The following is a 25,191-nucleotide window of genomic DNA, read 5'->3' on the forward strand; positions in this document are numbered from 1 at the left end:
AAGAATCCTGTACAATAAAACAACCTCTGGAGGCATCACGATCCCTGGCTTCAAGCTCTACTATATAGTTACAGTAATAAAAACAGCTTGATTTTGGCATAAAAACTGACGTGTGGACCAATGGAACCAAACTGAAGACCCTGACATTAATGTGCACATGTATGAACACCTAATTTTTGACAAAGAAGCCAAAACTGTACAATGGAATGAAGAAAGCATCTTCAACAAATGGTGCTGGCAGAACTGGATGTCAACAGGTAGAAGATTGCAAATAGATCCATATTTGTCACTGTGCACAAAGCTTAAGTCCAAGTGGATCAAAGACCTGAACATAAATCTAGTTATTCTGATTTTCGTAGAAGAGAACATTGAAAGTAGTCTTGAACGCATTGGCACTGGATATCACTTCCTAAATACAACACCAGTAGCACAGACACTGAGAGAAACAATTAATAAATAGGACCTCTTGAAACTGAGAAGCTTTTGTAGGGCAAAGGACATGGTCAACAAGACAAAAGGACAGCCTACTGCATGGGAAAAGATCTTCACCAACCCCACATCCAGCACAGGGCTTGCCACAGGATATTTTGGTGTTTTGAGACAGGGTTTGTCTGTGTAGCCTTGGTTCTCCTCTACATATCCCAAGTGCTGATATTAAAGTTATGCACCACCAACACACGAAAAAAAATCTTTCACTCCCTCTTTCTCTTTTTTCTTTCTTCCTTTCTTTCCTTCCTTCCTTCATTCCTTCCTTCTTCCTTCCTTCCTGCCTCCTTTCCTTTCATTCTTCTATTCCTTCCTTCCTTCTTTCTTTTCTTTCTTTCTTTCTTTCTTTCTTTCTTTCTTTCTTTCTTTCTTTCTTTCTTTCTTTTTTCTTGTGTTTTTGCTTGCTTTTATTTGTTATTTTAGACAGGGTTTCTTTGTGTAGTCTTGTCTGTTTTGACCAGGCTATAGACCAGGGTGTCCTTGAACTCAGGAGATACCCCTTTCTCTGCTTTCCCCATGCTGAGATTAAAGACTTATGTCAACAACACAAGAAAGATCCCCCTGTCTTTATTTGGGTTGTTGGTTCAAGAATGGGTTTCTCTTTGTAGCCTTGGCTGTTCTAGAACTTCAACTGTAGACCAGGCTGGTCTCAGACTCACAGAGTTCTGTCCACTCTGCCTCCCAATTCCTAAGATAAAAAGAGTGAAAACCCACTACTAGCCAACAATTCTTTTTCTTTTTATTAAGACTTTTTTTCATTCATTTTACACACCAATCAAAAATCCCCCTCTTCCCTTTTTCCACACTCCCCAGCCTATTCCTTTCAACCCACCCTCCAGTCTCCCCCACCAGAAGGCAAGTCCTCCCATGGGGAGACACATCCAGCTGAGGCAAGTCCAAACGCTTCCCCCTGTCTCAAGGCTGCACTAGATGTCCCATCATAGATAGTGGGCTCCAAAAAGTCTGTCCTCATACCAGGGATTGATTCTGATCCTTCTACCAGGGGGCTCCCCAAGCAGATCAAGTTACACCATTGTCTAGCCATGCATAGGGGGGCCTAGTCCAGTCCCATGCAGGCTCTACAGCCAGTGAACCAAGTTTCATGAGTTCCCACTAGTTTGGTTTGGTCATCTCTGCAGGTTTCCCCATCATGATCCTGATACACTTGCTTGTAGAATCCCTCTTCTCTCTCTTTGACTGGACTCCTGGAGCTCTGCCTGGTGTTTGGCTATGGATCTTTGGGGAGAATCTCTGTGATGATAGGGTATTCACCGGTCTGGTCCATGGGGTAAGCCAGTTCAGTTCAGGTACCTTCTCCACAATTTCTAGTAATCCATGCTGGGGTCATCTTTGGGGATTCCTGGCAACTTCCCAAGCACAAGGTTTCTCTCTATCTCCATGGTATCTCCCTGTATCATAGTATCTCTGCCATTGGTTTTCCCCTCAAGCCCTGTTCCAGTTCAACCATTCCATTCCCTTATGATCTCATGCCCTATCCCCTACCCTCCTTGGCCCACCCATCATCCCCAGATTACTCATGGAGATCTCATGTACTTCTCCTTCCCATGGCGATCCATGCATCCCTCTTTGGTTTGTCATTGTTAGCTATCTTCTCTGGAGTTGTGGGTTGTTGATTATCCATTGCTTTACATCTAGAATCCACTTATATGTGGGTACACACCATGCTTGTCTTTCTGAGTCTGGGTTACCTCACACAGCATGACATTTTCTAATTCCATCTATTTGCTTGCAAGTTTCATGTCATTGTTCTTCTCTGCTGAGTAGTATGCCATTGCGTACATGTGCCACATTTCTTAATACATTCTTCAGTTGAGGGGCATCTAGGGTGTTTCCAGGCCCACAATTCTTTAGAGATCTTGAAAGGACAATTGTCAGATTTATATAGAAATACCAAAACAAACAAACAAACAAACAAACATACAAAACAAACACAAGAACAAAAAACAGGCAAAAAACTCAGGAAAACAAACACAACCATGAACAATGAAAGAACTGTTGGATAAATCACTATCATTGTTTGCAAATTGTATTACAGAGCTATAGTAATAAAAAAGTTTGATGTTGGTATGAAAATAGACACATTGATCAATGGAAACAAATGGAGATCTACAAATAAAGTCATATATCTAGAGACATTGGACACCTGAATTTTTTTTTCTTAAAAAGGCCAAAAATATATACAAAAATGGAGACATCATCTTTAAGAAATATTACTGATCAAACTAGATGAGCTCATGTGGGAGACTACAAATACATCAATATTTATCACCCTGTATAGAACTCAAATTTAAATAGATCAAAGATCTCAGCCACACACATTGAATATGATAGAAGAGAAAGTGAGGAATAGCCTTGAACTCACTGGGACAGGAAAAGACTTTCTGAACAGAGCACCAATAGCACAGGCACTAAGAACAACAATTAATAAATAGGATCTCATGGAACTGAAAAGCTTCTGTTTGGCATAGGACACCATCATTGAGACAAAGTATCAGTCTACAGAATAGGAAAAGAAGTTTACTACACAATCAATAAAGGGCTAATATCTAAAACGTATAAAGAATTAAAAAAAACTGGACATCAAGAAAACAATTAACCTAGTTAAAAATTGAGTATAGATCTAAAGAGAGATCTCCCAAAGGAAGAAACACATCAATCTCCACTTCAGGATGCCTTCATTCTATAGTCTCCCTTCCTAACCCTGAGCTCACTGAAAAGAGAAGGATCAAGGAGCTCTATATAAAGTTTAGTTCATATCACAACTTTCCTGAAATGAACCAAATCATCCAACTTCTTTTCCCCTAGTATTCTCAAAGGCAGATTCTAAATGGCTTTAACTTGGGTTAAGGCTTTCCAAGACCTAGCTATGACTTTAGAGGAAAAGAAAACTGCATAAAGCGGAACCAAGAGGCACCATCTCCTGGTCTCCCATCAGGTAACAACTGTTACTGTAATGATTTTAATTCAAACACCAGGAAGATGCTACATAGAAGCCACAGCATGAATGATAGCACAGGTCATGACTCCATTAATAGGGTTCCTGCTAACTCCAGTTAGGAATAATCCTTATCTGAACCATATTTATAGCTAGAAGACTCAAATAAACTTTACATACAGGAAATCTTCACCAGTCTGACAACTCCAGTTCCCTCAGCCAGTATTTAATTGGTAAGTTACACATAATATTATCATCTTTCTCATCATGATCTTACACACTCCTTGAAAGCTGTGTTAAGATACCCATTATGGTTCCTTGTGCTCTCTAATTACTAAACACATCTCAGGGTTGACAAATTGCATGACAAATAATACTAAGCACATTTTTTTTCTGCCAATCCTCCTAGTAGTTATGCCTATCATTTCCTTGAAATCACAATCACTGAAGCAATTTAATCCTTGATCTGGTTTATTATTTAACTAAAGAATACTTTAGATTTCAGATCAAGTAAGTAAAACCTAGTCATGCTTATTTAAAAGAACATAGAAAAGAATCGGTCAGCCATACAGGCAGAAACTCATAGGATACCACAACTGGACAGAGTGTAAAAATGAAGAGATCATGGGGATCTGAACCCCAACATACACCTCTATATCCTACATTAATGGCTCCAGAAATATTGTGGAAGAGGGGACAGAAAGACAGTGAGAGCCAGAATACCAGAAAGTGTGCTGTGAAACACTCTCTCCTAGAAATGGCTGCATAAACAAGACCAGAACAATGAATATGTTGGTATGAATGTGGGAAATTTTGAGAGTCCAATCCCTAGACAAAAACTTAGGCTCTATTAGGGACAAGCTCCCTAACTGATCATCCAACACCAAGTGGTCAGCCCTTCTGATGGCTATTCCTTATTGTCAATTTGACTACACGTGGAGTTACCTAAAACCCAATAGATAAGTGTAGCAACCACCTTGAATCTACAGGAACAAAACTAAATGGATATGAGCACACACACACACACACACACACACACACACACACACACAGAGAGAGAGAGAGAGAGAGAGAGAGAGAGAGAGAGAGAGAGAGAGAGAGAGAAGTCGTTCAGTCTACAAGGCTGGATGTATCAGCTGGTCTTCAATAAACTTTGAAATCCACCCTAAAAATAGAATCTAATACCAGTGATAGGATGAACTTGGCAGTGAGAATGAGAGCAAAAAGTCAAAGAGCAAAGATGAGTTTCCTTCTTCCATGTCCTTTATATAGGCTGCCACCAGCTAAGATTTAAGGTAGATTCTCAAACCTCAAAACTTCTGAGTTTAGGTGGGGCTTCCAACTTCACATGATTCAATCAAGAAAATTCCCTATAAGAAAAATCAGAAACACTTCAGTTTTATTTAATCAAATATTTTTTTATTCAGACCTAGTTTCTCTGTGTATTGTTGGAGCACAGATTTGAATTCATTTTGTAGATCAGGCTAGCCTCTAACTCACAGAGATCTGCCTGCCTCTGCCTCCAGAATGCTAGGACTGGAGGTATGTGCCACCACTGCCTGGCTTCCCCAAGTATTTATTAAAAAAAGAAAAAAGAAAAGAACAGACAGTTGAGTGGGTAGAGAAAGGGATGAATCTCTTTGAAATCGCAGTTGAGGTAAATATAAAAATGAGTTGAACAAATCTCTAAAGAATTTTTGAGAATTCTTTAATGTTGATATTTGCTAAAATCACAGATTGATATCATTAACTGTGAAATTACAAAAGGAAAAGCAAGAATATAAGCACACCACAAATTATTTAGAAACAGTGAAATATTGTAGCAAAATTTCTCTTTATTTATTTAAGTTTTTTTTAGAAAAGTTCTCACTGTATATCCTAGGCAGTCCTTGAACTAAAACTCCTGCTTCAGCAGCTCATCCTCTGGGACTCTAAGGACTAAAGGTGTGAGCTACCACACCCAGCTAAGCATGACCTCAGGAAACCTGTTTGTGAAGATTTGTTTGTGGATACTGGCCATAGAGTTAATTCAATCTTCCATGCATTTAGAATACTGCTATTCACAGGAGCTCACCTACAGCAAGCATCAGTATAAGCAACATGGGAGGAAGTGGGTGTGGTCTTTAGAGAGTATATAAGGACACTCCAGGGGCCAGACAGCTTCATTCTTCTCTAGACTAGACAGATTGAGTCTCCACATCTTGTGGCTCCTAGACTGCTAGATCTATCTCCTCCACACACTGAGGATCATACCCCAGAGTTGAGCTAATATTGCTGTGTCTCCACAAAACACTGTTGAGGCCAGAGACTATTTCTTGTGTGAGTACACAATTTAAGATTGAAAGTAGTTGGTGTTTTCTATTTTAATTTATTACCAAACTGAGGTTTCTGCTAAAAAGTGCTTAAAATTTGGCTATTTATCAAAAGAGACTCTGTTCCCATTTGGTCATCTTGCTTTTTAAACATATTATAAGTTACAGGTATAGTTAATTGTAGTTTATCGATTTACAGTCCTTCTTTGCTCTCATGTTCCACCTTTCAATTTTGATCTTTCTATTAATTTTAAGAATATTTATAGAGTATTTCTGTATGTAGTTCATAGATGTGAGATCAACACATCTAAGTTAATTATACATGTATAATATATAAAATAATTGCTCTGAATAGATTGATAATTATTATCAGTTAGAGATATAATCTATGAGTATTATATATAAAAGTGAAAACTCATTATTTAGTAAAGGAAAATATTTTAGTATTTCCCTGTTATAAACTATAGGGAAACATCACATTGTGAAATAATGCTTGATAATAGTTTATCATCTTTGAAAAACTGGCTCTTCCTGCTATTGGTTGATTTGCTAGGTTGGAAGGATACATGTGATTAAATTAGAGAAAACTAAACACAATATTCTATTCAGGAAAGTAGATCCTGGTTATAATCTGGTGCAATTTTTTAAATTCTGCATTCAGTTTTCATTATTTCTGTGAATTCATCAATTTGTTTTGGAATGATGTATCAGAAGTTCATTTTTTAGTAAAAGGGAGGACCTGTATGGCCCTGGCTCCTGTTTTGGGTAACTGTTGGCTTGCTTGCTGACCTTGACCTTGATATCCTCCCTATGCTAATTCCCTGCCGGGTTCCACCCTCCTGAATGCTTAAGGGAAGTTCCTTGTCTGTATATCCTGCATATTGGGCATTGACAACTGAGATGCAAGATTGTAAATCATCAGTAGCAACTTCTGCCCTCTGGGGTTCTCCCATTGTGCTGTAAGCATGTATTTAATACAGCATTAGGCATTCAAAAAAAATGAAGTATCCAATATACAGAAAAAAGTACCCAATGGGGGTGATTAGGTAAGTTAAGGAAGGCAGCATTGGAGTCTCCATCTCTTTTCTAAAATAATCTTGACAATGAGTATTAGTATTATTTTCAAGGTAAATAGGACCACCAGCTAAAGCCATGGATTCCATTTGCTTCAGATTACAGAAGCTGAAATTATTTAGGACATGTTTATGTCACTTAATCCAAGATTCTTTATTTGTGTAGACCTTCAAAGAGAAGGAACAATGGGTGCCTGTTGATTAAATAGGAAATTCTGCTAGAGTCATGACAGCCACATTTATGCCTCAAGTTTCATCCCATAAACTGAAGCCAGGAACTGTATCTTTGATAAACAAACAAGTTTTCACAAAGAGTACCCTAGAATTCAACTTGATGGGATTTAGGATAGATATGGAAACCTCTGGGGATGTCTGTGAAGGATTATTGGGGGGTAGATTCACTACAGTTGGTAAGATCCACACTAAATGCTCATGAGATCACTTGACCTTTCCATGGATTGAGGTCTCAAACTAAGGAAAAGAGAACAGGAGATGAGCAGCAAGTGTTCCTTGCTTTCTTCTTGCTGATTTTGGATGCAATGCGACCAGCTCCCTCAAGCTCCTGCCACCATTTCTTCCCCACAATGATGGACATATCCTTGAATTATGAGCCTCCCTAATTTTTATTCTTGTTAACTATTTGCATCAGAAAGAAGTCAAGTAACTAATGTTGCCTTCAAGTGTTGAGGGTTGGGACAGGAGGATGTGAAGGACTAAGATGCTAAAATCAGAAATTAAGCAAAGCATTTACTAGGGACCATGTGAAAACAGGGAGTGTTTTCTTGGATAGCCAACAAAGAAGGGTGTGTTTATCATACCTATGTCTGTAGGGAAATGCAAACTTGTGGACTTGAAGGAGTTTGATGACTCTAGTATATATTTATTTATAAACACTTGGAAAGCATGTCTCAGACCAGCAACCAAGACACTAATTTGAAGGGAGTCTCCAAAAAAGATGCAGGTGGAATGACTCAGAAGGACCTCAGATTAATCTATATTTCTGTCAAGAAGAGTGAAAGAGGAAAGATCAGCAGCTGCAATCCTATACTTATCCTGATTTTTTGTTCTGAAAAATGAAACCTGCTTTGCCATACACAGAATTAAATCACAACTTGCATCAGTTTTCCTGCTGTTTCTGGCTTCTCTGGGGTCGAATAATAGCAATTCTTCTGCTTTTCTTCCTTCAGAAAAATGGAGTCAGACATTTCACAAGCCTTCCAGAAAGAACTCACCTGCTTCATTTGCCTGAGCTGCCTGACAGATCCAGTCACCATAAGCTGTGGTCACAGCTTCTGTCGAGCCTGCCTCCACCTTTCCTGGGAAGACATCCAACTTCCTGTCCGATGCCCTTTGTGCAGAGAACAATATGGGAAGGAATTGAGAACCAACATTGTTTTGAAGAAGCTGGTGTCCATTGTCAGACAAGCCAGCCTCATGAAGGACCTGAGCTCTGAGGAGCAAAAGTGTGTGACCCACGAGGATACTAAGAAGATCTTCTGTGCTGAGAACAGGATCTTCCTCTGTCCACTCTGCTCAAACTCCCATGAGCACAGAGGACACAGACACTGTCCCATTGAAGCAGCTGCTGAGGATCAAATGGTAAGTGATGCTTCTGAGAGAACTTGCAAGCTGGAGAGAGGTAGCCTTAGCAAACCACAGGAAGATGCTGGTCCTCATTATGACAAAGGCACTGTTTTCAGAATGGTAGTACTTTATTATCATCTAATGAAGAAAGGTTGACTAGGAATGTAAGCATCCTTCAGAGTACCCTGAGTGTAAAGATCATTTGTATTTTATGATACATTATGCCCAGGTCACTGGAGAGTGCAACACTAACTTCCTATCTTTTAAAAATGTCTATGGCTGGAGACTAAATTAGGAAAAGTACATTGGAGTCAGGTACAGCCAAACAGGTAATCAAAATAATTCATCAATATACCTGAGCAAAAGGGTAAGCTGCATTTTCTAATTCTGTGGTCTAATCTAATATTCATAGTTACAAAAAGAAAAAAATGAAGGATAATTTTGATTCTGGTACTCTCACTACAATAATTGTATTAATTGCCCAAGAGTCTGTCAATCAGTTATATTTTTCAAAATTGATATTCATTGTTTTTTCACAGGACACAATTTTGAAGCAAATGACATCCTTATGGGAGAAGGTCCAAGAAAATCAAGAGAATTTAGAGGCAGAGAACAGAATGAGAACACTTTGGACGGTGAGTATGAGAAACATGCTTAAAATAAGCTTGATGCAGATATTTTCAAAATTTGCCATTGAAGAGTTGAATATAAGGCCTAAGATAGGATACTTGGAATATGTGTCCTGCTCACCTCTAATTCTGAGTTTATAATATGTCTCTGCTCTTGGAAAGAATAATCTGCCTCTGGCAGAAAGGTCTGGGACTAATGAATGAATTGCTGACGGTTCTGCACACTGTGGTAGACTTCATGACTACACCATGAATTCTAATTACTACATGCAGAGTTTCATAACTTTGTGAACATATGAATGATCAATCTTTTTTCAGGCACTTCTGCACCTCTAATATAGGTGTAAATGCATCTTAGGTTTGGATTGCCTGTGTAATTAATAAAGAAGAAATAAATGAAACAAAGGCATTTACATTTTCTGAGGTGTGAAGACAGTCAATCAGAATATATGCATCAGAGTTATACAAGTCATTTGTAAAATTTAAGCATAGGAGGATGGAATGAGGGAGGACAAAATACTTTGCAAAGAATATTGGAAATGTCTTTTTTTCTTCAGGACTACTTGAGTCTTCGGGAAGAAATGATCAGGACAGAGTATAGGAAACAGCATCCACTCCTCTTTGAAGAGGAAGAGAAACACATTGAGTCTATGAGAAACGAAGGCCAATGTGTTTTAGAGAAACTCAGGACAAGTGAATCCATGATGGTCCAAAAGAGTAAAGAACTAAGAGAAATGTACCAGGAACTGATGGCAAAGTCCCAGGAGCTATATGTGGTTCTGCTGCAGGTGAGCATGGAGGAGGGCAGGAAGAGGCTTTATTGTCTGAGTCCCACAGTGGTGATTGTTATATTAAGATAGCTTTCAATATATCCTGCATTTTTTTAGGGAGTTTCCTTTTCAGAAATTTTCTGGAGAATCAAAATTCTGTAATAATCTTGAAAGAAGAAGCTTTTTGAAATTATGTTCATAGATTCTTCAGGGATTATATCTTAACTTTTGGCTTTTGCTCCTTGCTTTTCTGATAACTGAAATTCAGTGATTTCTGTTTCCAACATTCTTTACCTCTACTTATATACTGTGTACAATATTAAAGTACCCTATGGCTAATTTCTTCTGTTTGAGCACTGTGTTTTTGTGAGTCCTTTAGGAGGTTGGCATTTTGAGAAAGGATCCTATTTGGTAGTACATGATACCTTGCAACTCACAGTAATGCTCAGGCCTCTAACCCTGTAATTCTGAAATACACATGTGAAGAAGCATGCAGGGGTGAGGCCACCCTTTTGAAGTATCTTTAGCTAAAGTATCCCTATGGCTTGCAGAGAAGCTCAGGGAAAGTTACCTTTGCAGACAGGTGGGGGTTCAAAAACAAGGTACAGTCGATACCCATGTCCTTCTCAAATTACTCTTTAGTCTGATTTCATCAAGTATTCGAGTTCTGCTAATCTATTTGGTTGGCATCATTTTAAGACATGAATATAATTTAACAGGATAGATTGGTGTGATGGTGACTGGCATTTATATGAACTTTAGAAACTAACATTGTATTTCATTTCTTCAGATATCTAAGTTTTTTTGTTTTCTTTGCAGGGTTTGGACGACATGTTCAGAAGGTGAGTTTAGCCATCAATGCAAGTCTGGATACCCAAAAATATGCTATAAAATTGTCCAAGTTGCCTTAGGAAGTGCAGAGATCCTTCATATAGAAAATCCTCAATTGTTTTAGTGTGGTATTTTTAGGATTCTTTTATTTATTTTGTTATTTTTATGTGTGTGTGTGTGTGTGTGAATGTGTGTGTGAATGTGTGCATGTACTTGCACATTTGTGCAGGTCAGAGGACAACTTTCTCCTTCCATCAAGGGTTCCAAGGATTGAAGTCAAGTTGTCAGGCTTGTGTAACCTGAGGTGTTTGGCTGTACTTGGAATGAAGTTTTTCCTAATCACTGTGTGATATCTTTAGCACCACGGAGGTCAATGTTTTCTTTTCCTTGCAGAAGTGAGTCAATGCAGCTGAGCATGCCACAGCCTATTAAGACAGAACTCAATGCCTTACCCATCACTGGACTGACGGAAAGTTACAACCAGTTCCAAGGTGAGTGTCTCCACTGATAAAATGACCAGAGCTAACCTTCAATAATGAGATAACCTTTGCAAATACAATATTTTAACTCCCCAGAAATATTTCTAGGTAAGTCACATTGTATTGTTATTGAATCCCATGGTCATCTTACAAACAAACCAACAAACAGAAATGCATAGTGGCTGAAAAGAGACTATCAGTTGTTCATTGAGTAGAATGGTTATTTCACTCTAGACAGTATAATTCAAAGGAAGTGTAGCCAGTGATGGAGATACTTGATTATTTTATTTTCAATGTGTTAGAAATTAATTTATAACATTGTATTTTACGCCATAGATTAAAAAATACACAAGATAAAGAGGTTCACATTATTAATCCCAGCATCAAAATCCTAGTTTATGGAGGACTGCCAATGAGTTTGAAGACAGTCTGGTCAACATATTGAGTTCTATGCCGCTATAGGACAAACAGAAAGACCCTATCACCAAAGGAACAAAAAAATCATAAAATAACTTAACAAACAAAGCCATGTATCATGAGAAATGAAAAGAAACAAATTGATAGGACATGAGTCAGTGTCTAACTCCTCCTTGTAAATCTAAAAGTCAATTTTAACCTCACAGAGAAAGAGTATCAGATGAATCAGAGGTTAAAGGAGGACAGGTACATTCAGGGATCCACTTCTAGAGCATATTTAGATACTCCTTGAGTATAAATATGCTCAGTTAGATGCAAATGAAAACACCAAAATGAAAGTTATCACTACTTATATCTACATAAAAGTAACTTTTCATGTAGATCCATGAGCACAGCCTTTGCTCTGGCCCTTGTTGCAATGCACACATCTTCCCTGAGGCAGGTGTAATTTAAAGTCTTTTCAGCATGCTACCACTCTTTTCTTGTGGAAATCCTTGACATTGGTGTATTTGAGCCAAATTAAACCTCAGGTCTTATCCTTCCCCTTTTAAAATCTCGAAGGATCTGTGGACCTCTCTCACTTGAGAAATGTAAACGGTCATTTTACCTAAATGTTGTTTCTTCCTACAGTGCACATTTCCTTACCAAACATAACAATGATCCATCACAAGATAAACCTGTTTAATGCCATGAGAAGATTGAGCTTCAGAACTCACCGTAAAGATACATCTGCGGATTATGCTGGATGCTATTCTGCTACCTGGAGTTCACAGAGCTTCATCTTAGGGAAATATTACTGGGAGATTGATTTGAATGACTCTTGGGACTGGGCTGTAGGGGTCTGTAAGGATTCCTTGTTAAGGAATAGAAACCAAGTGATTGAACCTGAAGGTGCTTTTCTTCTTGTGTGTGTGAAGGAGGGTAATCATTACAGTCTCCTCACCACATGCCCAGTATTCCAGCACTATATAGAGAAGCCACTGGGCCGAGTTGGTGTGTTCCTTGATTGTGAGGAGGGATGTTTAAGTTTTGTGAATGTTGCCAAGAGTTCCCTCATACACAAGTACCCTTCTGGCACCTTCAAAAACCCTGTCTGGCCTTACTTCTCCACGGGGAAATCTGTAATCCAGTACCATAGTGATTTTTAAGTATTCCCTACTGTTATGTTACTTTTGTTATTGGTATTAAATATTAAAATACTATTAAATGAAAAAGTGGTAGACTATATTACCTTTTATTCTGTCGTCCACATATTCCATAAAGTAACCTTATTTCATAGTGATTTTTGTTTGCTTGTTTTTGTGTATTTGACATTAAGTAATTATGCTTAGATACTGAGAGTAGTCTTAGAGACTCAGGCTCTAGTTGGCTGTTAAAGCCCCTTTTAAGTGTACTCAGGACCCTCAGCTGCATTCTAGCACCATAAAAATATGCTCTACCTATGGGATTCCACTTAATGGTGTCAAGCTGGAGCACATGTATGTATTTGCTCGCTAATTTAATGACAATTTGACACAGATTCTTTTGGTGTTTTGAGACATGGTTTCTCTGTAGAGCTTGGGCTGTCCTCTGCATTCCTGGTGCTGGGATTAAAGGCTTGTACCACCAACACTTGAGAGAAACATCCTTCCTTCCCTCTTTCCTTTCTTTCTTCCTTTCTTGCTTTCTCTCTTCCTTTCTTCCTATCCTTCTTATTTATTGCTTTTCGACAAAATTTTTGAAACTTTGTTTATACTGGAGAAGGCTATGGAGGGGACTGGTCTTGAAGTCTCAGACATGCCTCTGCCTCTGCTTCCCCAGTGGTTTGATTAAAGGCTTGTTTTACCACCACAAGAAAGATGCCATTCTTTTTTGTATCTATCTATCTATCTATCTATCTATCTGTTATATATTTATTTATTTATTTTTAGTGAAGGGTGGGGTTTAAGACAAGGTTTCTTTCTGTTGCCTTGGCTGTCCCAAAATTTGAACTGTAGATGAGGCTGGGCTCAGAGACACAGAGATCTGTCTGCTCTTCTTCTTTGAGCTAAGAATAAAGGAGTGCAAGTCCACCCCCAGGCCAGAATTCTTCAGACATCTTGAAAAGACAATTATCAGATTCATATGGAAATACAAAAAAAAAAAACAAAATCCAAAATATCCCAATGATAACAAAAATGCCAAAAAAATAGAAAAGCTAAAGCAATCTTGAGTAATAAAACAACTGTGGATCCATCACTATCTCCGTGTTCAAATTGTACTACAGAGCTATAATAATAAAAGTATTTTGATGTTGTCATAAAAATAGATGCATTGATCAATGGAAGCAAATTAAAGCTCCACACATAAGTTCATAAATAAACACACATATGAATACCTGATATTTTTATTTTTAAAGTGAAAAATACACACTAAAGTGAAGACATCTTTAATAAACGTACCAGGTCAAACTAGATGGCTTCATGTAGAAGACTCCAATTCATCAATTTTTATCACCCTGTATAGAAATCAACTCTAAATAGATCAAATACCTCAGCAAAATATTTTGAATATGACAGAAGAGAAAGCAAAGATTAGTCCTAACCTCACTTGGAATAGGAAATGCTTTCTGAACAGAACATCAATAGCTCAGGCACTAAGCACAACAATTAATAAATAGGACCTCATAGAGGTCCTCAGAAGGTTATTTGATATTTCATGTCTTGCTGTGGGATGGTCTGTATGTCAAGTGTGTTGCTGATTGGTCAGTAAATAAATCACTGATTGGCCATTGGCTAGGCAGGAAGTATAGGCGGGACAAGGAAAAGAATTCTGGGAAGTGGAAGGCGGAGAGAGAGACACTGCCAGCCGCCATCAGGACAAGGAAGATGTAAGGTACCAGTAAGCCATGAGCCATGTGGCAAAGTAAAGATTAATAGAAATGGGCTAAATATAAGAGTAAGAGCTAGACAATGACAGGCCTGAGCTAATGGCCAAGCAGTTTAAATAATATAAGAGTTTGTATGTTTATTTTATAAATGGGCTCTGGGACTGGCGGGACTTGGTGGCGGGAGCTGGAAAAAAATTCTCCAGCAACAATGTCTAGAGCATTTTAGACAGTTTACTGTGTGGTTAATTTGATCTCTAGACGCTGGGAAGCAAGGAATCTTTTGCCTCTACTGTCAACCACAAAAAGTTGAAAATGAAATAGAATGAGATTAATGAAATTTTTTTAAGACAGCAAGTTGAGTGAGTAGGAAAAGCGGATGGATCTGGAAGGAGTTGCAGTTCAGATGTATATGCTCAAAACTAGTTGTACAAAATATTGTAAAAAAACTAGTAAGGATTTTTTAATGTTGATATTGCTAAAATCACAGATTGATGACATTATTTGATGAATTATCTAGAGTAAAATATAAGCACACTCCAAAATACTAAGCACAGAACAATAGTTTTTAATTGTTATTTTTTAGTCTTTTTAAAAATGATTTTTTTATTTTACATGCTGACCTAAGTGTCCACTGCCTCCTTTCCTCCCATTCCCTCCTCCCACTGCTTTCTGCCTACCCAAAATCTACTCCTGTTCTGGTTCTGTTCAGAAAAAGAAAGGCCTCCCTTGGGTATCAACAAAGCATGGCATACCAAGTTTCAAATAAGACTAAGAATCTCCCCTTGTATTAAGGTTGGGCAAGGCAACACAGTATGAGGAACAGATTACCAAGAGCCACCAAGAGCATTGTGGAAGCCTCTGCTCCCATTTTTATGAGTCCCAGAAATAGACCAAGCTACACAACTATCTATATTGAGAGAACTTATGTTAGTCCCATGCTCATAGGCTCCGTCTGTTGGTTCCTATGAGCCAGGTGAGTTATTTCTGTGGGTCTTCTTTTGATGTACTTGACCCCTCTGGCTCTTATAATCCTTTTTTCCTGTCTTCAGCAGGATTTACTGAGCTCTGTCTAATGTTTGGCCATAGGTTTCTGTATCTTTTTCTGTTAGTTACTGGACGAAGCTTCTCTGATGACAACTGGGGTAATCACCAATCTGAACACAGGAGATGGCCAACTCAGGCTACCTATCCACTATTGCTAGGAGTCTTACCTGTGGTCATCTTGTAGATCCATAGGAGTTACCCTTACATCCAGTTTCTACCTGACCCTGAAAAGGTGTCTCCCCTTTTCAGGCATCTCTTTGTGTATACTTCCCCTCCAACCAACCTCCAAGCAAATTCTTTATGTTCCCATCCCCTCCCAACATCAGTCTACCCAGGAGATCTCTTCTATTTCTCAGTTACAGAGAGTTCATGTGTTCCCTCTTGGGCCCTGCTTGTTATCTAGCCTATTTGGGTTTGTGGATTGCAGCATGGTTTCCATTACTTTGGTGTTGATGTTGATATCTACTTATGAGTGAGTGCATACCACGTTTGTCTTTGTGGGTCTGGGTTACATCACTCAGGATGATTTTTTTTTCTAATTTTATCCATTCGCCTTCAAAATTTTTAATGTCATTATTTTTAACAGCTAAGTAATACTCCATCCCTCCATCCTGTAAATATATTACATTTTCTTATTTTTTTTTATGGTTTCTGTGTTTATTATAGGACATGTTCAGCAGGTGGCAGTAAAGTATCGTTTTTTCTACATACATTTCTTTTTCTTTTTTTAATTTTATAATTTGGTTTAATTTTACATATCAGCCATGGATTCCCCTGTCTCCCTCCTCCCGCCACCCCCTCTCCCCTTTCCCCCAGCACATCCCCCATTCCCATCTCCTCCACGGCAAGGACTACCCAGGGGATTCAGCTCAACCTGGTAGATTCAGTCAAGGCAGGTTCAGTCCCCTCCTCCCAGGCTGAGCAAAGTGTCCCTGCATAGACCCCAGACTCCAAAAACCCATCTCGCCAGCTCATGCACCAAGGATAGGTCCTGGTCGCACTGCCTGGGTGCCTCCCAAACAGTTCAAGCTCATCAACTGTCTCACTTATCCAGAGGGCCTGATCCAGTTGGGAGCTTCTCAGCTATTGGTTTATAGTTCATGTGTTTCCACTAATTTGGCTATTTGTCGCTGTGCTTTTTCCAATCTTGGTCTCAACAATTCTCGCTCATACATTCCCTCCTCTTTCTTGCTTATTGGATTCCTGGAGCTCCACTTGGGGTCTGGCCATGGATCTCTGCATTCACTTCCATCAGTCATTGGATGAGATTTCTAGCATGACCATTAGGGTGTTTGGCCATTCTATCACCAGAGTAGGTCATTTTGAACTTTCTCTTGACCATTGCCAGTAGTCTATTGTGGAGGTATCTTTGTGGATTTCTGGGGACCTCACTGGCACTTTGCTTCTTCCTATTCCCATGGGGCCTTCATTTATCATGATCTCTTTTCCCTTATTCTCCCTCTCTGATCATGATTAAGCTGGGATCTCCCACTCCCCTAATCTCTCTTTCCCTCGACCCTTGCCCTTCATTACCTCCCCGCCTCCTCACATCCGGTTTGCTCATGTAGACCTCATCCATTTCTCTGTCACTGGGCGATCCTTGTGTCTTTCTTAGGGTTGTTTTTTCTAGGTAGCCTCTCTGGAGTTGTGAGTAGCAGTCTAGTCATCTTTGTTTTACATCTAGTATCCTCCTATGAGTGAGTACATACCATGTTCCTGTTACTGAGTCTGGATAACTCACTCAGGATGATTTTTTTCTAGATTCATCCTATTTTGCCTGCAAACCTCATGATGTCAGGTTCTGGCTATTAGAAATAAAGATGCCATGAACATAGTTGTTCAAGAGATCTTGTGGTATAATTGTGTATCTGTTGGATATATGAGCAAGAGTGGTATCACTGGGTATTGAGGTAGATTGGTTACGAATTTTCTGATAAACTGCCATGTTTATTTCCAAAGTGGCTGTACAAGTTTGCACTCTTACCAACAATAGAGTAATGTTCCCCTTACTCCAAGTTCTCTCCAAATTCTCACTGTATGCCCTAGGCTGGCTTTGAACTAAAATCTTCCTGCTTTGGCACCCTATTCCTTCTGACTGTGGGATTGAAAGTGTGAGCTACTATACCCAGCTAAGTAGTGACTCAAGAAATCTTGTTGTGGAGATTGACTGCTGTATGAGTTCAATCGTTCATCATTTAGAATAATGTTAATTACAGGAGCTCATCATTGGAAACATTATTAAAAACGACCATGGAGGAAGTTGGTGTGGTCTTTAGAGACTACATGAAGGACATCTAAGAAGGAATAGAAGGAGAAAATGATGTACTTTCATTCCCACTAACAACATACTAGAAATAAAACAAAAAATCAGGGCATCGAGGTGCAATGCAATCAACACTATCTGACTGAAATGTTGCAGATTCTGCCTGGTGGTGGTGGAGTAAGTCTTTAACCCCAGAACTTGGGAGGCAGAGGCAGGTGGATCTGTTAGGTCCAGTCCAGACTGTTCCACAGTTACTTCCAGGAGAGCCAGGCTACACAGAGAAATCCAGTCTCTGATAAGAAAAATGTTGCAGGTTTGAACTGCTTCACATCCACAGCATTTCCAGTTCTCTAGGGGGTTAACTTGAACTCTAGATAGGCTGGGACCAAGGATTCTTCGAATGCTAATGTCACTGTACATTGTTGGAACTGAAATAAAGTGATACATATGGAATCATTTTTTTAAGGCAAGAGAGGTTTATTCTTGCTAACAATTTGAGATGAAACCATTCACTATAAGGGGCTGGGGTGTGATGGAAGGCGGGAATGGCTTGAAGCTCAGTTTCCAGCAGTGTGGGACTGTTTACTAGAGTCTCCATGAACAAGGTAGGATAGAGGGGGGCAGCAAACAGAGCTCATCTTTAAATCTCAAGCTTCCTCTACCTCCAGTGCCCTACTCCTCCAGCTAGGTCCCACCTCCTAAAGCCGCCAAGTCATGTATAAAGAGCACCTCCATCTGCATACATGTGTGTTTGTATGGATATTTAATATCCAAAATTCGACACCCTGATAATCCAGGATAAAATTTCATCTCAAAACTCTTCATTGAATCCTACCTACAAATCCTGTTTAGCATGAAGAAGACAGTCATAGGTTCCAGGGATTAGGACCTGGGAGCCATTGATGGTATCACATGGAGCCTCTGGGGGGAAATTGGATAGTAAAAGAGCCAGTCAAAAAGTCAGCCACAATCTAGAGTACCCATTGGGGCCTCCAGCAGAGGACCTCTTCAAGTCCATAGCCATAGTTGGGTCATGTGGTGACCCCAGGAGAGCCTGTGTATACATTCAGTGCCCAATACTTAGTGGAATCAACCAGCAACCAACAAGTCACCAGCATCTACAGGGCCCTACCAGTGGTCATTCAGCCCTGAAACACTCAGTACATATTAATCCCCTACTGTATGTAAATGCTGTTCTAAACAGTTGGGATCCATCAATGTCAAAAATAAAGAGAAGTTTTCCTTCTTAGATAACAAACACTCCATTGGTGTCAAGAGGCAGTCATTAAATCAAATGAGAGCAGTCATGTGTTATACTGTGAGGTAACAAGGTATGGACAAAAGGGATAGCAGAGCAGAGGAAGGGCAAGTGTGCTTTTTATGGGGTAGGATAGGTGAGGGTATTAAAAGGACTATTCACAGAAGCTGTGCATGGTGCTTCTTACCTTCAATCCCAACAGTCAGGAGGCTAGAGGCAGGAGATCTGTGAGTTCAAGGCCAGCCTGGTCTGCATAATGAGTTCCAGGCCAGGCAGCTACAGAGAGAGACAGAAACAGAGACAGACAGAGACAGAGAGAGATAAAGAGATATAGAGACTCTGAGACAGAGAGAACAGAGTGAGTTCTGAAGAAATAAAAAGGTTATCATGAGAGGTCACCTCAGCTTGTCTTGAAGCTGAAATCTAAAAGATCTTTTGCTGGGATGTCATATGTGCTTGAATGCTGAGATGGGATGGATGCTAATCTAGACATTTGTCTAAAAAGATAATGGGATGTGCTTGTCTAGTTGCCTTCTAAACATTTGTGTTTACACCTGTGGGTTATTGTTGCTGTCCTCTTCATCTTAAGGGAAACTTTTCTTTTCAACTGGAGGTAGTTTTGATGTAAACTTATAACCAGTTAAGCTGCTGAGAATAAGTGTCTGTTGCTCTGAAATGGTGGCCCTGTGCTCAGCCTTAAATGAAAGAAAATATCAAATGTATATATACCCTCTCCATAACTCAGGGAATATCATTATTTTGTTTTATAAAGAACAGAAAGTTGAGTGGGTAGGGAAAGAGGATGTATTGGAAGGAGTTTCAGTAGAGGTCAATCTGATAAAAATAATCTGTGCAAAATACTTGAAGGACTAATGAGACCTTTTTAATGTTGATATTTGATAAAATCACAGATTGATATCATTATCTGTGAAATTATAAAAGGAAATCAAAAATATAAGCACACCACATATTATTTAGAAACAAGAAAATATGGTTTTAAAATTAGAATTTTAGAATTTTTTTGTATTTTTAGACAAGTTCTTACTGTATATGCTAGGCAGGCCTTGAACTAAAACTCCACCTGCTTCAGCAGGCTTATCTGTAGGACCCTAGGATTAAAGGTGTGAGCTACCACACCCAGCTAAGCTATGACTTAAGGAATCATCTTGTGAAGATTTGAATGTGGGTACTGGCCATACATAGAGTTAATTCAATCTTCCATTCCATTTAGAGTACTGCTATTTAGAAGAACTCACCTACAGTAAGCATTAGTAAAAACAATACCAAAACCTCCAACAGACCCTGTAGTCTACATTCCCTGCCCCCATATCCATCCTCCTGAGATCCTAGCCACTTCTTCTAGCACAGAAACCAAATCATCTGCTTGCATTAGACCAAGAGCTCTCATTGGACCAAGAACTCAAATTGGACCAAGAGAGGAGGAGATGGGCAGACGTCAATGCAAACTACATACAACAACATAAAGAACAATAGGGAATCACTGGAACTTAGCCCTCCTTCAACAGCAAGACCTGAACATCACATTATAGAAGAAGCAGAAGAAAGTGACCTTAAGTATAGCTTCACAACCAGGTGGTGGTGGGGCACGCCTTTAATCCCAGCCCTGGCGAGGCAGAGGCAGGCAGATCTTTGTGAGTTGGAGGCCAGCCTGGTTTATAGATTGAGATCCAGGAAAGGCACAAAGCTACACAGAGAAACCCTGCATGGAAAAACTGTTGGACCCAAAGTTTAGGGTCTCAAGTGGGCGCCCCAACAACCCAGACTCCAGTCCAGTTGATGCAACAGCATGAGGAATTTATTGGCCTCTGTGCAGAAGGGCAAACTCTGCTCCTAAGAGCAAGAGCCGCATCTTACTGTAGACACATGGGTGCTTTTAAAGGAAAACCCCACAAAAGCCATAAGATTACAGTGACCATACAATTTCGTTTCACAAGATCATGGTCTGATCACAGAGTGGGTAAGTCACCTCAACAGGCACATTTTTCCTGAAATTTCAAGAGGGGATATCAGGGTGGGAGTGGTGTTTACACAAAGGTCACAGTGGTCCTTCCTGGAACACTTGCAACTATCCCAGTCACAGTTGAGGACATCTCTTAACAGAAATCTTCTTACATTGTTATATTGTTACAGGGGTGATTGAGTAGTGGCTGAGTCAGGTGGCCCTTGGAACTAGTTTTCTTTTTAGTTCCTTATTTCCTGGGGCTTGGGGGGTGTAAGCCTAAAGGGTTAGGGTCTTTCAAAACCAAAAAAAAAAAAAAGAATAACATCACGATGATGTTAGAGGCCTTTCAAGAAAAAATGAAAAATAAAATTGAGGAAAAGACAAACAAAAAATTGGAAGAAATCAATAAATCCCTTCAAGAAAGCCTAAACAACAACAAAAACCATAAAAAAGCAATTAAACATGTGAGGGAAACAGCTCAAGACCTGAAAAGGGAAATAGAACCAATGAAGAAAACACAAACAGAGGGAATGATGGAAATAGAAGATCTGAGTAAATGAACAGGAAACACCGATGCAAGCATAACCAACAGCATGCGAGAGATGGAAGAGAGAATCTCTGGTGTAGAGGATACTATGGAGGAAATAGATTTGTCAGTCAAAGAAAATACCCAAACCAAAAAAATCATAACACAAAACATCCAGGAAATCGGGGATACCAAATGAGGTCCATCAGGTAATTTAAGGAAGGCAGCATTGGAGTCTCCATCTCTTTTCTAAACTAATCTTGACAATGACCCAACTATGGCTATGGACTTGAAGAAGCCCTCTGCTGGAGGCCCTAATGGGTACTCTAGATTGTGGCTGACTTTTTGACTGGCTCTTTTGCTATCCAATCCCCCCCCCCAAGGGGCTCCATGTAATACCATGAATGGCTTCCAGGTTCTAATCCCTGGAACCTATGACTGTCCTCTTTGGTCTAAAAAGGATTTGTAGGTGTTATTAAATGAATATTAGTATTATTATCGATTTAAATACTAAAATCATTGACTCCATTTGCTTCAGACCCCAGAAGCTTAAGTTATTTGAGGGATGTTTATCTCGGTCAAACCAAAATTCTTTATTTGTGTAGATGTTTAAAGAGAAGGACAATGGACACCTGTTGATTAGACAGCCAATTCTCAACAGTCATGAGAACCTAATTTATGCCTCATGTTCATCCCATAAACTCAAGCCAGGAACTGTATCTTTAGTAAACAAATGTTTCACCAGAGAGTACCTTAGTATTGGACTCAATGGGATTTAGGAAAGACATGGAAACATTTGGGGATGTCTAAAGGATTATTTGGTGTAGATTCAGTACACTTGGAAAAATCCACACTAAATGCTCATGAGATCACGTGACCATTCCATGGCTTGAGGTCTTAATCTGAAAAAAAAATTGGAACAGGAGCTGAGCAGCAAGTGTTCCTTACTTTCTGCTTCCTGATTTTGGATGCCATGAGATCAGCTACCTCAAGCTCCTGCCATCATTTCTTCCCCACAATGATGAACAATATCCTTGAATTATGAGCCCACATAATTCTTATTCTCGTTACATATTTTCAACAAAAAGAAGATAAGTAACTAATATTGCCTTCATGTGTCACAGGGCGGGACAATGGCATGTAAAACAGTAGGACACTCACATCAGAAATCAAGCAAATCATTTATAATGGACCATGTGAAATAGGGAGTGTTTTCTTGGATAGACAACAAAGAAGCATGTGTTTAACTTACCTATGTCTGTAGTGAAAGGCCAAAATGTGGGCGTGAAGGAATTAGATCACTCCACAGTGTATAATTTTTTTCATAAGAACTGAGAGATCATGTCTCAGACCATGAACCAAGGTACTAACTTGGATGGAGTCTCCAAAAATGATACAGGTGGTGGGATGCAGAAGATCATTAGATGAATCCATGCTTCTTTCAAGAAAAGTGAAACAGGAAAGATCAGCAACTGAAATCCTATACTAATGTTGATTTTTGGTCACACAAAAATTTTGCCAAACACAGAATTGAATCATAACTTGATGGAAAATTTGTGCAGTCTCTTTCTTCGGGGTCCAATAATAGCAATTCTTCTTTTCCTCCTTCAGAAAAATGGAGTCAGACATCTCACAAGTCTTCCAGAAAGAACTCACCTGCTTCATCTGCCTGAGATGCCTGACAGACCCAGTCACCATAAGCTGTGGTCACAGCTTCTGTCGAGCCTGCCTCCACCTTTCCTGGGAAGATACTCAACTTCCTGTCCAATGCCCTATGTGCAGGGAGCCATACCAGAAGAAGGGCTTGAGAACTAACGTTGTTCTGAAGAAGCTGGTGTCCATTGACAGACAAACCAGCCTCATGAAGGACCTGAGCTCTGAGAAGCATAAGTGTGTGACTCACAAGGAAACAAAGAGGATCTTTTGTGCTGAGAACAGGATCTTCCTCTGTCAACTCTGCTCTAACTCCCATGAGCACAGAGGACACAGACACTGTCCCATTGAAGCAGCTGCTGAAGATCAAATGGTAAGTGATGCTTCTGAGAGAACTTGCAAGCTGGAGAGAGGTAGCCTTAGCAAACCACAGGAAGATGCTGGTCTCATTATGACAAAGCCACTGTTTTCAGAATGGTGGCACTTTAATAACAGCTAATAAAGAAAGGGTGACTAGAAATGTAAATATGCCTTGACCCATGAGTGAAAAGATCATTTGTATTTTATGATACATTATACCTAGGTCACCAGAAACAGCTATACTGAATTCATATCTTTTGAAAGTGTCTCTGCCTGGAGACTAAATTAATAAAATACATTGGAATCAGGTACATCCAAGAATCTGGGAATCCCAATCTTATACAAATTACCCACACATTAATCAAAATTATTAAGCAGTATACCTGAGAGAAAGGGTATGCTGTACTTTCTATTTCTATGTTCTGAAATCTAAAATTCATAGTTAAACAAGAAAAAATTAATATTGTGATCCTTCTACTCTCACTAAAGTAATTGTATTAATTGCCCAAGAGTCTGTCAATCAGTTATATTTTTCAAAATTGATATTCATTGTTTTTTTACAGGATAGAGTTTTGAAGCAAATGGCATCTTTATGGGAGAAGATCCAAGAAAATCAAGAGAATATAGAGGCAGAGAACAGAATGGTAACTCTGTGGATGGTAAGTATGAGATTCATGCTTAAAATCTGGTTGAAGCAGATATTTTTCAAAATTCATCAATTAAGATTTGAGTATAAGGCATTGGATATGATATTAGGAGTACATGTCCTGCTAGCCTCTAATTCCTAGTGTTAGTATAACTATATGTGGAATGAATGGTCTGGTTGTGGCAGAAGAGTCTGGAAATAATAAGCGAATTGCTGACAGTTCAGCACACTGCATTAGACTCTATGACTACACCATGAATTATAATTACTACATGCAGAATTTCATATCTTTGTGAACATATGAATTATCAATCAATACCTTTTCTTCAGGCACCTCTGCATCTCTAATATAGGTGAAAATGCTTAGTGTCTGTTTGCCTGTGTAATTAATAAAGAAGAAATAAAAGAAACCAAGGAATTTACATTTTCTGAATAGTGGGGACAGTCAATCACAGTCTATGTACAAAGCTATAGAAGTCATTTGTGAAATGTAAGCATAGGAGGATGCAATGGAGGAGGATAAAATGTTTGCAAATATTATTGGAATGTTCCTTTTTGTTCAGGAGTACTTGACTCTTCGGGAAGAAATGATCAGGACAGAGTATAGGAAACTGCATCCACTCCTCTGTGAAGAAGAAGAGAAACACATTGAGTGTATGAGAAAGAAAGGCCAATGTGTTTTAGAGAAACTCAGGACAAGTGAAGCCATGATGGTCCAAAAGAACAAAGAACTGAGAGAAATGTATCAGGAGCTGATGGCAATGTCCCAGGAGCCATATGTGGTCCTGCTGCAGGTAGGCATGAAGGAGGGCAGGAAGAGGCTTTATTGTCTTAGGCCCCCACCAGTGATTGATATACTAAGATAGCTTTCAATGTCCCCTGTATTTACATTAGGGGATTTCCTTTTTACAAATAATCTTGAAAGAACAAGCTTTTTGAAATTGTCAGTAGATTTCCCAAGGAATATGTCCTAACTGTTGGCTTTTGTACCTTGCTTCTCTGAGAACCCAAATTCAGTGGTTGGTGTTTCCAACACTCTTTTTTCCTCTACTTGGATATTGTGCACAATTTTAAAGTGACCTATGTCTTAATA

General features: G+C 39.2%; 1 protein-coding gene across 1 annotated transcript in view; it reads left to right on the forward strand.

Moving 5' to 3' along the window:
• LOC131915663 (tripartite motif-containing protein 43-like) overlaps window positions 1-25,191 on the forward strand; it is a 119,041-nt gene that overhangs the window by 78,335 nt on the left and 15,515 nt on the right. Inside the window, exons 12-13 of the mRNA XM_059269069.1 lie at window positions 8,951-9,046; window positions 10,630-10,652. Of these exons, the coding sequence (XP_059125052.1) occupies window positions 8,951-9,046; window positions 10,630-10,652 (119 nt within the window). The remainder of the gene's footprint in view (window positions 1-8,950; window positions 9,047-10,629; window positions 10,653-25,191) is intronic.

The sequence above is a fragment of the Peromyscus eremicus genome, chromosome 7, assembly GCF_949786415.1.
Source record: "Peromyscus eremicus chromosome 7, PerEre_H2_v1, whole genome shotgun sequence".
Taxonomy (NCBI): domain Eukaryota; kingdom Metazoa; phylum Chordata; class Mammalia; order Rodentia; family Cricetidae; genus Peromyscus; species Peromyscus eremicus.